The sequence below is a fragment of the Sus scrofa genome, chromosome 4, assembly GCF_000003025.6.
Source record: "Sus scrofa isolate TJ Tabasco breed Duroc chromosome 4, Sscrofa11.1, whole genome shotgun sequence".
Taxonomy (NCBI): Eukaryota; Metazoa; Chordata; class Mammalia; order Artiodactyla; family Suidae; genus Sus; species Sus scrofa.
The window spans coordinates 35476667-35494172 of record NC_010446.5 but is presented as its reverse complement, the minus strand read 5'-3'; the positions used below and the strand labels follow the sequence as shown (position 1 = coordinate 35494172).

Genomic DNA, 17506 nt, shown 5'->3' with positions numbered 1-17506 from the left:
GACGGCATTGTTCAGGAGATGGGATGAACAAAGCAGATGAGGGTGTCTTTGCTGAGAAAGCATCAACCTCTCAGAAGGAGGGGAAGTTGTAGCTCCTCTTGTAGCTGTGTTGTTGTCTTCCGGGGTTCTGTTGGGAGCACTGCTTATTCTTCTCTTGGCTTTGCCTGTGTGTGGCTGGAAGCAACACATTCCGTTGGAACCATCAAGGCTGATGGTCAGTGGGACTGGTTTTTACTTTCTCAGTTGTGACGTGCTCTCCTAGAACTCCGTTGCTCTTCCTCAGAGTGCTTGAACACAGTTCATACGTTTTTTTCCTTTTTTTTTTTTTAGATTGTCATGTGCTTTAGTTCCCATCTTGATTTTTCCTTTTTCCCTTTTTTAATTACTCAGTGAATTTTACTAAATTTATAGTTGTACAATGATCATCACAATCAAATTTTATAGCATTTCCTTCCCAAACCTGCAGTGCATCCCCCCCACCCCAGGTTGTACATTTTTAAATGAATATTTGACTAATGTTTTTCCTCTACTAGACCAGCCACTTCATGAGGGCAGGGACCTCTTCTCTTTTTGTTCACTATGGTATCCATTGAACCTAACATGGTATCTAATACAAAGCAGATGCTTGGCAAATCCTTATTGAAAGAGTAGATGAATGAATAAATGATAAGACCTAAAAAATTTGTGGCTGATCAAAGACATGGAATTGCTTAGCTGTATGTGATTTTCCCACTGTTAAAGGATCATTGTCTTTTTGTAGTCGATTCTTAGCAGATGTCTTTTTCCTCCTACCCAAGAAATAACTAGAATTCTAACACTGAACATTTAAATGTAACATTCTAATATTGCCTGATGTCTAAAGTCCTTTAAGAACAACCATGAAAATGTATGTTATTAATCTTTACTATCACTTTTCTAAGGCCAAATGATTAAGAAATGTATAGATGTACTATGTCAGATCACAGCAAGGTATGCTGAAGTTGGCTGTCTGCCTGCCTCTTGGCATCCTCCAAATTATATTAGTAGGTTTCCAAACAATTGTGGAAACTTGGTAACTAGTCAGAAGGACCTGAGCGATGTGATTCTAATTCTTACTAGGAAATCATTTAGGGCCATGTGACCTGTCAATGTGATCAGGTCTCAAGGATTGTGACATTTTCCTAGTTGACTAAACATGCAATTTTTTAAAATTATAAAGATAATGCAACAGAATTATGGATAAAATTTTAAACTTGGGAAAAAGTAATATCCATGTTGGTGATATATCAACTATTTTTTCTTTCACAGTTCTTATTTACATGCTCATATTATTGGAGTAAGGTTTTTCATTCGTTAGCTTATAGTTGACAGTCTCTTTGAGTCTGAATAGTAGTGATATGTCATGTCTTCTAGAAGATTAGAACCCTAGAATTTATCAGATTCATATGTTTTGGTAGGCTAGTTGTCCTCAGGCTACAGAGCTCTATGGCATTGACAATGAATTCATTCAGGGCCATGCTTATTAATACTGCTTCTCCATGTGTTTTTAGGGGTTACTGCATATTCTTTCGAAGAGGACCTTGGAAATGCATCTTCTCTATCTTGAAGTCATTTCCTTAAATGCTCTTTTCATCATGCTACACTCTTACTCCAAAATTTCCTAGTTCTTAAATATACTAAATATAAATACCTTTTCATAGATCAGCCCTATCCAATAGTAATTTTTTTCGGCAATGGAAGTTTTCTTTTATGCTATTCAATATGGTAGCCACTAGCCACATGTGTCAATTTAATACGTGAAATGTGGCTGGTTGACTGAGGAACTGAACATTTAATTTTATTTAATTCTAACTTATTTTAGCACATGTAGCTAGTGGCTACTGTATCAGGCAGTGAAGATCTAGATTTTTAGATTCTTCCTTCATAATCAGGTCAGGCCGCGTCCTTGGCCTCATGTATGCACTACTCTTGTACCCATCATTTTGTCTTGACTCATGGTATTTCTCTCTTACCTGAATTACTTTCTCTCAATTTCTGCAATCAATTCAGGTTCTCTTTAGCTTCTAAGAGTCAGAGCATAGTTCATTATAGCTATAAAATCTTTCTATAATTTTGCTGATCTTTTCTTTCCTGGTAATGTTCATTCTGTACTTTCCCAGTCAGGATACCTGAGTAAATGATGAATGATTTAACATAGACTTTCATATCTAGTCATTTGCTTTTGCTGTTGTCATTTTTCATATGAATTTACTCACCTCCTCAACCAATTTTTAAATCTTGGAGGCCAAGAAATGGTCTCATATATTTTTCTGTATGTCTCTTGGCATTATTCAGAGGCTGAAAGCCCAGAATATTCCCATTGAATGCCTTGTTGATTGGTTGACTGATTGGAAAAGAAACATAAATCTGTATCTTTGATTCTCTGTCATGATGAATGAACCGGTTAACAAACATTTGTTAAATGTTCTTGCATTTGGGTAAACTGAAGGGCAAACTGTCTTCTTGGATCCAAGAAATTTATGACTGGATAAAAAGGAAGATCATATGTATGTACATATAAACTGTGATGGAAAGCTACTCTGCATTCTAGAGGTGGTGGTTAGAGAGTGTGAAGAAAGTTTGGAAAATAGCTCTGAGTAATCCTTTCCTGAGAAGGAAATCTTTGAATTACTTGTCAAAGAACGAAGTTTGTGCAAAGAAAAGAGAGGCAGGAAAGTTGTTTCTTGGAAAGAGACATGAGAAAAAAGGCCATAGTGAAAGGTCTAGGTGTGTGTGGTCCACCAACTGCTTTTTTCATGAGTATTCTATTCACTTTAGGATCAAGAGTTAGGGCTTCAGCGCATCTGCTTTTTGAACAATTCTAAAAATGTGTAGCAGAGACCATCCTACTTGCACTAAATATACAACTAAACCTCTATGGACCAGAGCTTCTTCACATCTAATATTATGACTTAGCATTTCCCCCCAAACTTAACTCTTTAAATATTGTGATAATGAAGATCTTGGGGAAGGGCACTGAATATGATCAAGTGATTACTATAGAACAGAATTTAGTACCCATAAATAGAGTTCACCATGCACCAGGAACTATTCTTAACACTTTACCTCGACTAATGTACTTAATTCTTCTCATCAGTCTAAGTAGGCATTTTACAAATGGAGAAAACATGGCACGTGCTTCAGTCTACACAGGTAGCAGGTAAAAGCGCTAAAACTTGACCCCAGACAGTCTTGCTGTAGAAAATCTGTTCTTAACGTTCTAAATACTGCTTTATGATAGGCTGTGTGGCCTATCATAATGCTAATGTAAGTAGCATTCCATTAACTCAGAATTTGTGACTTTTAGGTTTTTTTTTTTTTTTCCTTTCTCTAAGGCCACATCTGCGGCATATGGAACTTCCCAGGCTCGGGATTTAATGGGATCTGTAGCCACTGGCCTACGCCAGAGCCCCAACAACGCCAGATCCGAGCTGAGTCTGCGACCTGCAACACAGCTCACAGCAACGCCGGATCTTTAACCCGCTGAAAGATGCAAGGGATCGAACCCGAAACCTCATGCTTCCTAGGCGGATTCGTTAACCACTGAGCCATGACGGGAACTCCCAGAATTTGTGACTTTTAGAATAAGTGTTGGAGATAAGAAAATGAAAGGGATGTTTAAATGTTTGAGGAAACAATCTCTAATACCTGAAAACACTGTGAATGCAGATGTGAATAAAACACAAAGCACAAATGCGTTTTCCGTTGAGTGTAATTCTGTGTGCAGGTGACAGTGCGTTCTGTGCACAAATGGCAACTATTTTCACTGTGGTTGAAAACGTAATACCAAAAAATGTGTGGTTTTCCTTTTACTAAAATGAGGATAAAATAGGTTGGAAACATTTTGTCACTTTTTTATTCTTTGCATAATGACTCATCTATCTGTTTTAATTTCGATGACTTTGAAATTTTGCAGAAATTTCGGAGTGCTTCAGTTGGGGCTGAGGAGTACATGTATGACCAGACATCCAGGTAGGTTACCACAAGATCGCCCTAAAAACTGATGAACTGAAAACTGCTTATTTATTTATTTATTTATTTGTCTTTTTTGCTATTTCTTGGGCCACTCCCGCGGCATATGGAGGTTCCCAGGCTAGGGGTCTAATCGGAGCTGTAGTCGCCAGCCTACACCAGAGCCACAGCAACGCGGGATCCGAGCCATATCTGCAACCTACACCACAGCTCACGGCAACGCCGGATCGTTAACCCACTGAGCAAGGGCAGGGACCGAACCCGCAACCTCATGGTTCCTAGTTGGATTCGTTAACCACTGCGCCACGAAGGGAACTCCTGAAAACTGTTTAAATGTATCCCCAAGTTACACTTTCACACCTTGAACAGAAAATTCTTTTCTCTGCACAGGGACTTTTAAATTACCATTTCCCTTCTTGATTGATTTTTTTCCGTGTGGTTGATTTTGTCCCTTTGTAGACTAGGCATCCCTTCCTAGGTGTTCCTCTGGACTTTGAACCCATGGGCCTCCAACACAACATGCACAGAATAGAACTCTTTTTTTTTTTTTCCCCCTCTTCTTTCCTTCCTTCACATCTGTCCTTCCACTTTTTTTTTCTTGTGTCTAATGATGTAGCCATCCTCCCAGTCACCTGCTCTAGAGGGGTAAGGGTCTGTCTGCCTTTCTGCTAAGTTCCTGGCCCTTGCCAAGTGCTGAATGTTTGACTCTACCTGTCCTGTCCCTTCCAACTTACTCTTGTTCACATTCTCCTAAGCTTTTGCAGTAGAACCAATCTCCCAGCCAATACTTTTTTCCCTTCCACATAGGCTATATCTACCTACTGGCCATCACAGACTCTGGTGCCTTCCATGGAAGCAGTGAGATAGGGGTTGAGAATAAGGTATAACCTCTCCTTGCAAGAGGCCCATAGACTTTTGGAGGAGACAAGTGTGGCGATGGACCAATTGCAGGACATTTGCAAAGTGATGAGTCTTGCTGTCGAGCTACAGAAATACATAGCCGAGAGGAGCTACGGGCCTGGATGTGTGTGGGGGGTGGGGCCAGGGCAGAGCCTCACAAGAAGTGGCATTTGAGCTGGATCTTGGAGGATTCTCAGTGGGAATTTTCCAGGGAAAGAAGGACGATTAAGAATATTCTAGGAAGAGGGGCCAGATGTTCAAAGGCCTTGGCGGCGATCACGCCTAGACAGGAGAGAATGGCCAGCATGTTGTGATCCCTCCCATTTATAAAACTTGGCAGTGATTTCACCATTTCAGCCAGAAGGAAGCAAATATCCTTTGGGAAGATAGTGGGGGCCCTCTATGTGCTGGACCCTTTTCACTTTAAACTTTGCCCCCCACTGTATTTCTTGCCCCTGTTCTTTTACATGTGTGGCCTGCTTTTCTTTGTTTCCTTTTGATGTCCTGCTGTTTGTTCAGGGTCTTGCTCTAACCTCAGACTCCCCCGGTATCCTTTGCTAATTCTTCCAGCCAGAATTTGGGGGGTGTGGTGGTGGGTGAAGGGTAGGAGAGAGGCAGGGAAGATAGGGTTCCAAATTGCCTGCTAAAATGTGGAAATAAATGTATAATTTGCATGCTATGTAAATCCAGATCAGCGTACAATCAGGCCTGTGAAAAGAGAATCGACTTCGCAATTACTTGCCCTGGTTTCTCTTTCTGCGGCTGTCATTGTCCCCTGGTATGAGCAAGTTTCTCAGCCTCTCCTCGGCAGTGAAATGAGGAAGGTGGTTCTTATCTTCTGTGAAGGATAAGCTTATGGACCTCACCTGTGCCTCCCTTGAAATTATAGTAAAAATCATTTGTGTTAAAATTATCATGTGCTTTTATCTGGGAAGTGGATTCATCGCTTTCTTCATGTTTTTTAAGCAGTCTGTGCCTTAGACAAGTTGCAAGCTCCTAGTCGAGGCAATTCCTAATATCCTGTCCAGGTCTCAAATTTTATGATTCAATGGGTATCTTGAAATTGCTTTTTCCAGGCAAAATGACAGTGGAATTGGTTCTGTCTTGAATGATTTATTTCTCACCTTACTCTAAGCCACATATTCTGGAATTTGCTTTGTTTATCAGCTTAAGCCTAAGATGTTTATCATGTGAGAGGAATATGATTTTGCCCATCAAATTTTTTCTCCCTATAAATGTTAAAAAAATCAAACATTGCAGAAATACTTGACATAGAAAGCAAGAGTCCCCCGTGATCTTGTAAGTAGATCATCTTAAGGGGTAAACTTTGAGTTATTTTTGCACCCAGCCTTTCATAGACTATGAAATTAAAGAGCTAAAAAAAAAACGACCCAGTGAAGAGCTTCTGATGATTTGGAAGATATATAAAGCATTTGAAATTGGATCATCACTGGGTGCCATCCTGCAATGTAGCAAAAATAAATATTCTTTTTTTTTTTTTTTTGCTTTTTAGGACCACACCTGCAGCATATGGATATTCCCAGTCTAGGGATCAAATCGGAGCTGCAGCTGCCAGCCTACAGCACAGCCACAGCAACACAGGATCTGAGCAGCATCTGTGACCTACACCACAGCCCATGGCAACATTGGATCCTTAGCCCACTGAGTGAGACCAGAGATCAAACCGGCATCCTCAGTGGATGCTAGTCAGATTTGTTACCGCTGAGCCATGATGGAAACTCCAAAAAAAATTAAATATTCCGAAGTAACTTTTTAAATAAAAAAGATTGTGGGTCATACTCATTGCTCATTTTTAAACAATTGATATATTCTTCAAAGTTGAGAAAAATAGTGTTTTTATTTTGAAATTATACTTTTAAAATTTTAGAGAAATTATTAAAAGCAGGGATCTGCAAACTTTTTTTTTTTTTTTTTTTGCAATGGGCTAAGTAATAAATACTTTACATTTGGTGCACTGTCACAGCTACTCAACTGTGTGTTGTAGCACAAAGGCCATAGACAAGATATAAGCAAATGAGTGTAGCTGTGTTCCAATAAAACTTTATTTAGAAAAACAGACAGCTGGATTTGGCCCATGGGTCACAGTCATTGTTGGCAAGCTCCTGATTGAGTGCGGTAACCCTGTTGTGAGTTCTTTTGCAGGCTTAAAAAACAAAAGCCCAAAGTCAAAAAACACTCTGTGTTATGGAGCTAGATTCTCAATCATGAAAGTCTGCATTTTATTTAATTTATTTATTTATTTTGTCTTTTTTGTCATTTTAGGGCCCCACCCGTGGCATATGGACGTTCCCAGGCTAGGGGTCTAATTGAACCTGTAGCTGTCTGTCTACAGCATAGCCACAACAACTCAGGATCTGAGCCACGTCTGCGACCTGCACCACAGCTCACGGCAATGCCAGATCCTTAACCTGCTGATGAAAGCCAGGGATCGAACTCACAACCTCATGGTTCCTAGTCGGATTCGTTAACCACTGAGCCACAACGGGAATTCCAAGTCTGCATTTTAGATTTTACATTTTGAAATGTCTCAAAGCGGAATGTAGTAGCTCTTTGCAACCCAAACAGAAAGAAGTTGTGGTGTATGTATGAACTGAACAAAAGTATTCACACACTTGGCTTGTTGCTAGGATGAAAGTGACGAACTTTCTTGATTCTTAAATTTAGGCATGACCGAGTGCCCCCTGAAAAGAGGCTCCCCTGGCCCGGCCCTGCACAATTGGACAGGCACATCATGGACTTTGTCCCCTCCAAAACCATCTGGTTGAGGGGCCACTGCGAGACATGGGTGCATTGTAACCAGCAGTGCCCTCTGGCCTGGTCTCATCTCTTTTGCCATATGCTGTGTTTTGTCTCTGAAATGGAGTCAACATTGGTTAATATTCATACAAAATGCTATTGATATGAAATTGATCAGGAAGGCAGAAATGTCCAAGCGAGTGTATCTGATCACTATTTGTTTTCTGTTCACAGTGGCACGTTTCAGTACACCCTGGAAGCCACCAAATCGCTCCGTCAGAAGCAGGGGGAGGGCCCCATGACCTACCTCAACAAGGGACAGTTCTATGCCATAACGCTCAGCGAGACGGGGGACAACAAGTGCTTCCGACACCCCATCAGCAAAGTCAGGGTAGGGGCTTCATTTCTCAAAGCATAGGAGGACCCGATGAAAGCAATTGCCAGCTGCCAGGCTGTGGAAGGGCATGGAAAAACATTCCAAAATGAGTAGTTCTAGAACCAATGTCAGAGAGTTGGGGCAAGAGAACTTAGTGGCTTACAGTTTATCATTTTAATCGGTAACCAATAAACCTTGGGCAAGGACGGGGTTGGAACATACTTTCTGACTGTATCCAAGGCATTTTCTTGGCTTCATTCATTGCCTATGTGCTACCTAGTTGTTATCATCGTCATTTTCAATCAAATGATGTCATTTTTCAGGTGAGTCGCTGTCAGACCATATCTGTGGGCAGGAAAGACCTGGGCTTGCTTGCTTTCTGTAAGGGCAGGTGGAATTCACTGTGGCCCTGGGCCCTTTGCAGCTTTGTTTCAAAAGCCTTCTGCAGCCTGGTGGTTACTCCAGAGTCCAGGGGTGGGCCTGGGATGATCCCTCCCGGGAGTGATTCAGAAGAATTTCCACATTCATGGGTGTTAGGTCTGTCTGTGGGAAATGAAACTGCCTTGGAAGCCTGCCAGCTTCTGGCATTCTCGCCACTGCCAAGAAGGGAGGGAACTGGTACTCCTGCTCTACTGAAAAGGAAAATCATAGCAGAGCTCTGAAAAGAGGCTGAAGGGCTTGCTGCCTCGTTGTAAAATGATTTATGTTGCCCCTTGCGTGGTGTCCACCCCACCTGATTTTATCCAGCGCTCCCTCCTCCCGAGCTCTTTCCTGAGCACACCGAGGGAGGAATGCCGTGCTAAGGTGAGTGCAGAGTGCTCACTCCATCCCGGATTCCCGTGCACAGGGACCAGATGAGGTAGAAGAGAAAAGCATACCCGGGCACCCATTCGCCGGCTTGCCTGTTACTGCCTTTAGCTCACGTCATTACAGTGGTGCTCTCTTGAGTCAACCAGGTTTTAGGGCGATGCTTCCATGAGAAAGACAAGGAAGAATGGCTACTCATCGGTTCAACAGCCTTCCTCCCTCAAGGCCGCCCCAGTCCCAGGTCAGAGCTGTAGGAGGCAGGGCAGTTGAGAGTGAGGGGAGAGGGGGGAGGCTTTGGGGCCAATGTCCCACCCAAGGCTGAGCCCATGGCACGTGGAAAGGTGCTCAGTGTACTGTGTGTCCTCTGGGGAGTGAATATGTTCCAACCCTGTGGTCAAGGCTAAGGTGGAAGCTTGCCACCACCATCATCATCTTCACCACAACCAGAGCCACAAAATAACAGCTAGTATTTATTGAGTGTATCTTCTGTGTGTTGGGCACCTGGCCTTAACTCATTGGAAACACAACAACCCTGTGAAATAGGCATTATCGGCATAATGGTACAGACGAGGAACCATGGCCTTTTAGAAGCTAGCAACTTAAAACATGGTAAACCATCGATACTTCAATAAAAACACAAAAAATGGGTAAACAACAAGGTCCCACTGTCTAGCACGGGAAGCTATTTTCAATATCTTGAGACAAACCATAATGGAAAAGAGTATAAGAAGGAGGAGCTCCCACAGGGGCACAGTGGAAACAAATCCAACTAGTATACATGAGGATGCGGGTTCAATCCCTGCCCTCGTACAGTGGGTTGGGAATCTGGCCTTGCCGTGAGCTGTGGTGTAGGCCACAGATGAGGCTCTGATCTGGTGTTGCTGTGGCCAAGGGGTCAGCCGGCAGCTATAGCTCTAATTTGACCCCCTAGCCTGGGAACCTCCACATGAGGCAGGTGCAGCCCTAAAAGGCAAAAAAAAAAAAACAAAAACAAAAACAAAAAAACAAAACCATAATGGAAACTGAATCATTTTCCTGTATAACCGAAATGAATACAACATTGTAAATCAGCTTCCTTAAATAAAAATAAATAAATAGAAGCTAGCCCCTGGCCAAGGGTACGTAGCTCAAATGAGGGAACTGGGTTATATCTTAAGCAGTCACATTCCTCCATCTGTTCTCTTAACCACTAAATGTATGGTGTTGAGTAGCCTGGAGGCCTAAACCGCAGGTGGATTTTAGCCCAGGACCTACCTCTGGAAATATATCCTAGATTTTGCATCCTACACCCTCATATGTAGCTGCTTGGTGAGACGGCACTAAATAAATTTTCTTTTTTAAAAAAATCTTATAACTTACAAGCAAGCGTACAGCTTATATATACCCTGGTGACAATGCCATTGTCCTCACTCAGAAAAGATGATGCCTGGTTAAGAATCTAAGACCATGATGGTACATTTCCCAAGAATTCTTCTTCATTGCATGGATATAATGTAATACTGGAAATGTGTTTCCTTCTGTTCCATTTTGCCTAAAACAAAGGGCCTTCCTTCCATCAAGGACTTCAGTCTAAGAGCCTAGGACTTCAGTCTAAGGACCATCAGCAGGATGGTCCTTCCCAGAGTTGGTCGTTCCTCCGCTGCAGCTCTGAGAGCAAGCGGTCTGGAGGAACGAGGGTGCTCTTGAGACCTCCTGGCACTGATTTCTGAGGACAGTGTTGCATCTCTGAGTTGATGAAGCCTTGGTAATAGCGGTTTCAAACTGCCTTTTTCTTTACCACTGACAAAATACATTTCCATACCAAGCATATGTCATTATTTATGCTAGTTGAGTCATTTGCTAGAAAAAATTACCTGAAATGTTATTTTGATTTTGGAACAGTCAGGAATAAGCGCCAGGGGGCCATGCAGTAACCTCTCACAAATAAAAGGAAGAGCCTGGGTGGGGGGAGGAAGGGGTGGGGAGAAGGATGGAGAACAGGCTGAGCTCCTGGTTCCACCAGCACAGCCAGTAGGTCACTTTCTTCTTTCCTTCACATGCTTGCTGATTGTGAATTTGAATAATATGGATACACATTTCTAAACTAGCTTTTTTTTTTTTTTTTTTTTTAACATCTTGCTTGTGTAAAAAATGTTCATGTGTACTCTGGGAATAAGCCAGATTTTGACTTGACAGTATGGCCACAAACATGTATTTGGTGTCTCTTACTTGTTGGGCACTAAGGCCACCGTGGTGAGTGACACTGTCCTTGCCCTTGTCGAGTCAGATGTCGATGGGAAGGCAGCACCATCGACTCAATAACTGTAAATAATTAAGTAGATGACTGCAAGTATGTGAATTGCTACAAAGGAGAGATTACTGAGGAATGAGAGTCAATGAGATATTGTTATGGAGCAGTGGAAAAAATGTCTAAGAAGTATTTTGGGTGTGGAATGAGAGGCGGAGTATATTCCTCGATACAGTAGTCTTTTTTCTTATCTTTTTTTTTTAGGACTACAGCCATGGCTTATGGATGTTCCCAGGCTAGGGATCCAATCAGAGCTGCAGCTGCTGGCCTACACCACAGCCACAGCAAGGCCAGATCCGAGCCGCTTCTTCGACCTACACCACAGCTCATGGCAATGCTGGGTCCTTAACCTGCTGAATGAGGCCAGGGATTGAACCCGCATCCTCATGGCTACTAGTTGGGTTCCTAACCCACTAAGCTATGATGGGAACTCCCAGATACAGTAGTCTTTTTTTTTTAAATTTATCTTTATTTTTATTTTATTTCTTTTTACGGCCACACCCAGGGCACACGGAAGTTCCTAGGCTAGGGAGCTATAGCTGCAGGCCTGTACCACAGCTACAGCACACCGGATTAGGGTCACATATGCAACCCAACCACTGTTTGCAGCAATGCCAGACCAGATACAGCAGTCTTGATGCTGTAATAAAGAGAGTTTTCGTTTGTTTGGTTTTGATACCTTCTCCATCTCATAAATGACAATGAATTAACATATATTTAGTTTAATGAGACTGTAACTCAGAATTAAAGCAATTTGGGACTCTCTTTTAAGTTTATTTACAAAAATTTTTTTACATGGCTGCACCCAAGGCATATGGAAGTTTCCAGGCCAGGGATTGAATCTGAGCCACCTATGCTGCAGCTGTGGCAATGCCAGATCCTCTCACCCACTGCATCAGGCTGGGGATTGAATCCACACCTCTGCAGCAACCTGAGCTGCTTCAGTCAGATTCTTAACCCACTGTGCCACAGTGGGAATTCCCAAAAGTGGTTTGGAATTCTTATTTCTGCAAGATATAATTAATATTTCAAGCTCATTTAAAAATATATATATATCCACATATTTAAATAACAAAGTTGACCTGTAGCTTTTGGCCTATGAAATATATGTAGCTTAGATCTTTGTTCATTAATATGAACTCATCTTTTTAGTGTTTCTCTCATTACCTGTACTAATCCAGCCAGAAGCTTTTAATTAGACCAGAAACAGATGTTTGCTCCTTTACAAATGTACCAAAGTCTATGTTTAAGGGTATGAAATTTCAAAAATGTGCTTGTTCCCAATATAAGAAAAAAAAAAATCTTTGGTATTCCCACTCACCTCACAATATAATAAACTTGCTGGTAAGTTGGTTAATCTAGTTGTTTACGATTCATGGTTAAAATGACGTAGCATTCTTTTTTCCAAATGCTGTTTTCACTTCGCAGTCTTTTTTTTTTTTTTTTTTCTCTTTTTGGCTGTGCCCGTGGCATTGAACCTGTGTCACTGCAGTGACCCAAGCCACAACAATGACAATGCTGGATCTTTAACCTGCTGAGCTACAAGGAAACTCCCCAGACATTTTTTCAAGTAGGCCCGTTTTCAAGCAAAACAAACCACACACCTGAGCTTCTCTGGGGTTTTCTAAAGCAAGAAAAGCACGTTTGCAGAAATTACAGCCACACACCTCTGGTAGGACCCCCAGAACTGGAGGCTATGAGAAGCAAGGAGGGCTGGACCAAAATAAGCCCCACTGTTCTTCCCTCTGCAGAGCGTGGTGATGGTGGTCTTCAGTGAAGACAAAAACCGGGACGAGCAGCTGAAATACTGGAAGTACTGGCACTCGCGGCAGCACACCGCCAAGCAGCGGGTCCTCGACATTGGTAAGCTGACCGTGACCTCTCTGCGTGGTCTTTGGTAAAGTGCTCTGCTGTCACGATGCAAAGGAGAGCCCAGCCCAGAAACCACAGCTGGGATCCCCATCGCTCCTGAGATGCGCCGACCACCCCTCGGTGCACTTTTCCGGTGTGTTAGTACATTTAGTACAAGTCAGGCTGAGAGCAGAACACTTTCTGTTCCGTGAAAGTCAGCTGTGCCTCCTGTACTAATAGATTTAGATTTGCAGCGGCTGTGCCAGTTTTTAGGACATTGTTCCGTGCCTTTCCATGTTTGAGTTTCATAGGCAGACGGGCCAGGGGAACTCTTCTCCCCCATGACATGAATCTCCTCGGCTCCTTTGGTTCTAAGGCGCTTGCGAAGGTCACATGACTCGACGGAGCGTTCTGGTTCTCTCATTCTCCGTCCAGCGTTCCTTCCGCTGGATCACATGTCGAGTGCAAGTGGTACCAGGTGGTCAGGCAAATGCAGTGTCTGCGAGAGCTTTCCTGGCAGCGGAGAAGGGAGGGGTCTGCCAGGTGCATCCTCTGGAGTCTGCATACTCCTAAGCACGATGCCTGCTCTTCAGGCACCCAGAGCGCCCCGCACAGGACTCAGAGTCCAGACAGGGGAGCTGTGCCTATACCAAGTGGTTCCATGGAGGGACTTCACTGATGAGGTTGGAGGGCTGAAGGCCCCATGAGGGGCTGCAGAGAGGAGCAGCAGCAGGAACCTGCTGCTGTTAGCTGGAGGGCTGGAGGGTCAGAGCGAGAGGAGGTGGGTGCTGTGGGAGCCACCGCCCAGGATGAACGGGAGCCGAGGTGTGGGGGCTGCCTTAGCTGGAGCTGGGAGCATAAAGGGAGCAGCTTTCTAAGAGCAAGTGGAACCACAGCAGAATCACTGCCAGAGATGGTGCGGGAGGGAGGAGGAGAGGGGATGCCTCGGCTTCTCCCTGCCTCCCCATCCTCCCCCAGGGTTCCCCATTGGCCAGGTTACCACGAAGCAGAGGGCATGTGAGCCTGGCACATGCAATTGGCAGGAAATCAACCTCTGAGACATAGAGCAAAGCAGGGGAAGCCTGGATTGGGCCTTAAAGTGTCTAGAAATTACTTAAGAACACAGCAATATATGTGTCTCTAAATGGGTTTAGTACTTTATCTACATGCTGCTTCTATAAGAAATAGTCCTTTCTCATTTATAGGCTTTATTATCACATTTTACGAACCAAGAGTGTACAGTCCCAGTGAGGATAGGCACAGTGGAGTTTCCCACGGTGCTGGGTACCAGTGGTATTAATGAGCCATTAAAGGATGTTTATTTAGGGTTCTTGTGCATTATAGTGATGACTTCTTCAGACCTTCCGTCTCACACTTGCTAGGACCCCTTGACCAGTGGCAGAGAAGTTTATAACTAGGTTAGGATTAGAGATTCACCATGGAACATATTGAAACTAATTGTCGGTTTGTCCTGCAAACCACTCCTCAACCCCACCACATATACACTTACCCCACCATGTGCGCGCTCACGTGCGTACACACATGCTCACTCATGCACACATACACATGCACATGTCTCCTGTTAACTAGTCAAACATATTTATCTAATAAACAAGGAAACCAAGGCTTAGAGAGGCTCACTGACCCACCTTTCCAAATGTCTCGTCTGCAGATAATTAGTGCAAGAGCTGGATAAAAACAATCTTCCTCCAAACCCCAAACTCCCAAGATCAACTGACTAGGATGATGGGCTTGGGGGATGCTTGCCATAACCTGCTTCCAAACTGCACAGAGCAGGGGAACAATTTTATTTTATTTGAGAAGTTAGCCTTATAATTATTGCTCAAGAAAATGAGAGGTGCAATTAAGTAGAAATATGGACCAGGTCCAAATAAGGCCAATAATAGCATTTTACTGGCATACCTGCTGGCTCGACTTTGAAGTTGTTACAAGGTTTGCTTTTCTTAGACCAGAATGGTCTTTCAGATCTCCTGGGATTTCAGATTTTATCTCTCTCCTCTATCACCTCCTGCCTGCCTTCAGACTTTTCTCCCTCATGTAAGCCTTTATACACGTGTGTGTGTGTGTGTGCGTGCACACATGCACATGCATGATTGTCGAGGTTTGTGACGTTTACTGAGTAGCTTTGGAGCGACTTGGGCTGCTTGCTCTGAACTGGAGACCGAGGCACTGGATTAGCCCCTTAGCTTCAGATGGAATATGGATTTTCTGACCACAATTTCTACCCCTAACCTCAATCTGGCAGTTGCTCACACAGGATGAAGAAATATGCAAAAATCTCATCTAATTCATTTTTCTCTACTAGATGAAGAAAACAACCAGACCACGTGTTCCTCTGCCAGTGGGAGGTTAACACCATTTCCTATAGAAAGGGGGGCCGATGCTGCTGAGGCATGTGTACCTGCACGCCGTGTGCCATCACCGGCAGCAGGGCTCCTGTGCCGTGTTGAGAATGTTGGTGAGGCTGCACCTTGGCTGAGCCAGGAGGGTTACTAGTGCCAATGGAGGGGAAGGGGGGCCAAGAGCATACATGCTATTATGCCTTTGCCACTGTGGGCTGAGAACCTTGTAGTAGCCTGAAAAAGAAGAGGGAGTATTCCATAATGTATTATTTCTCTTTCCTTCTTTTCTTTTTTCTTTTCTATTCTATTCTATTCTATTCTATTCTATTCTATTCTATTCTATTCTATTCTACTCTACTCTATTCTTCTCTACTCTACTCTACTCTTTTTCAGGGCTGCACCTGAGGCATATGAAGTTCCCAGGCTAGGGGTAGGATCAGAGCTACAGCTGCCAGCCTACACCACAGTTATAGCAATGCAGGATCTGACCCACGTTGGCGACCTACACCAGAGCTCACGGTAGTGCTGGATCCTTAACCCACGGAGTGAGGCCAGGGATCGAATCTGCATCCTCACGGATACTTGTTGGGTTTGTTACTGTGGAGCCACAATAGGAACTCCTTATGTTTCTTAAGCTCCATGAACTGAAGGTTAAAGTCAGGGCTCCAGAGTTGCAGTTCCTAAGTCTCCACCAGCCCTGTGGTCAGCAAGTTCAACTGAGCTGGTGTAAGAGACTGAGATGAGCCCCTTTTTGCCAAAACAAGATTTCTAACCTTGGACCTTGGGGTCTATGGATGGGCTTTAGGGGAACCTCAAACTCCTCAAATGAGGCACAACACAACCTTGTGTGTATGGAGACGCACATCTTTTTGTCTCCTTTTCTAGGGGTGCCTGGGATAACCAGCCTCCCTCTGGCATGCTGCCTCCCTGCCTCCACTCCAAGCAAAGTGCAGTGGAGCTCTCATCTTTCTTTGTGTCTTTGCTGCTGAGCTTCTTCCCAGCACTCATGCTTAAGGGTTGTTCTCTCATCTCTTGTACCTTGTAATAATCATGCCAGGAAAACATTCGACATCTTTCCTTACATAAATTTGTCTCCCTTGGAGTAGACTGTTGGTTGTTCTTGGAGGCTGCTCTTCAGTGCTCCCAAACTCCTAATCCTCTGAGTACCCTCTGGGCCAGCTGCCTGATGGAAGGGGACCCTCAGTGTCTCCAAGGAGCCCTGCCAGTGGGTCCATGGAAAGGAGAGTTGTACCCTGGGAGCCAGGGAAAGAGGCCCTTCCTCAGAGCCCAGGGAGCCTTGGCTTCCAGCTTCCTTGTGTGCTGAGTGGTGAGGCCATTCCTGTGTCACACCAGGTGGCTTGTTCTTTGACTTCTTGAAGGTCTTTGCTTGCTGTCAACAAATCAGAGAGATCTTCCCTATCACCTAACCCAGATATCACACCTTTGTCACTCTCGAGCTCTCTTTCAAGTTCACTGCAGAGTGCTTGTCACCACCCAACATGTTATTATGTATATATGTTTCTATTTCTAACTTTGTCCCCCCTCCTACTAGAATAAGCCCCATAAAGACAGACACATTCGTTCTCTGCTCCAGCCCCAATGCTTATCATAGGGACCGAATCATTGAGACCATTCATTAAATATTTTTTGAAGGAATGAGTGAATGAATGAATAAATGAATAAATGTGTGGATGAAACTCTTACTACAGTGATAGGGACAGGCTCTCGGAGGAGCGAATGGTGCTTTAATGACAACCCTCATGTGTCTGTGACCTTCTAGGTACAAGGCTCTTTCTAGGCATCAGACATAAACATTTTGTCCTTCATCTTGAAAACAGCTCATTTTATTGGTTAATAACTGAGATAGTGAGGGGCTTGGGGTTTTACCCAAGGTCAACCCCCTGGTAAGTGCTGGAGTCTGTACCCCCTCCCCTTCTTCAATTGTGTGTCCTCATTACACTGTCTCTTGTCTTTTCATCCTGGCCTCTAGATAGTTCTTGGCCTCTACTAGGCCCTGACTGCATGCACGGTGACTGCAAACATTCACGAATTGACCTTGCATTGAGGTCCTGCTTCCCCCCCGCCCCCATCGTTCTCTGCAGCCATTGAGAACGCTTTGCACCGAGGGTGGTGGGGCCCTTGGCTGCTGCTATTCCTGACATTTCTGACAGCCAG

At 43.8% G+C, this 17506-nt stretch overlaps 1 protein-coding gene across 6 annotated transcripts in view; it reads left to right on the top strand.

The window, feature by feature from the left end:
* Positions 1 to 17506, top strand: part of GRHL2 (grainyhead like transcription factor 2) — a 196607-nt gene that overhangs the window by 71222 nt on the left and 107879 nt on the right. For all 6 annotated transcript variants that reach the window (XR_002343689.1, XM_005662935.3, XM_021090600.1 and 3 more), the window contains exons 5-7: positions 3935 to 3990; positions 7882 to 8038; positions 12869 to 12980. Coding sequence is in view for 5 of the 6 variants with exons in the window: in XM_005662935.3 (XP_005662992.2) it covers positions 3935 to 3990; positions 7882 to 8038; positions 12869 to 12980 (325 nt within the window). In the remaining variant the exon portion in view is untranslated. The remainder of the gene's footprint in view (positions 1 to 3934; positions 3991 to 7881; positions 8039 to 12868; positions 12981 to 17506) is intronic.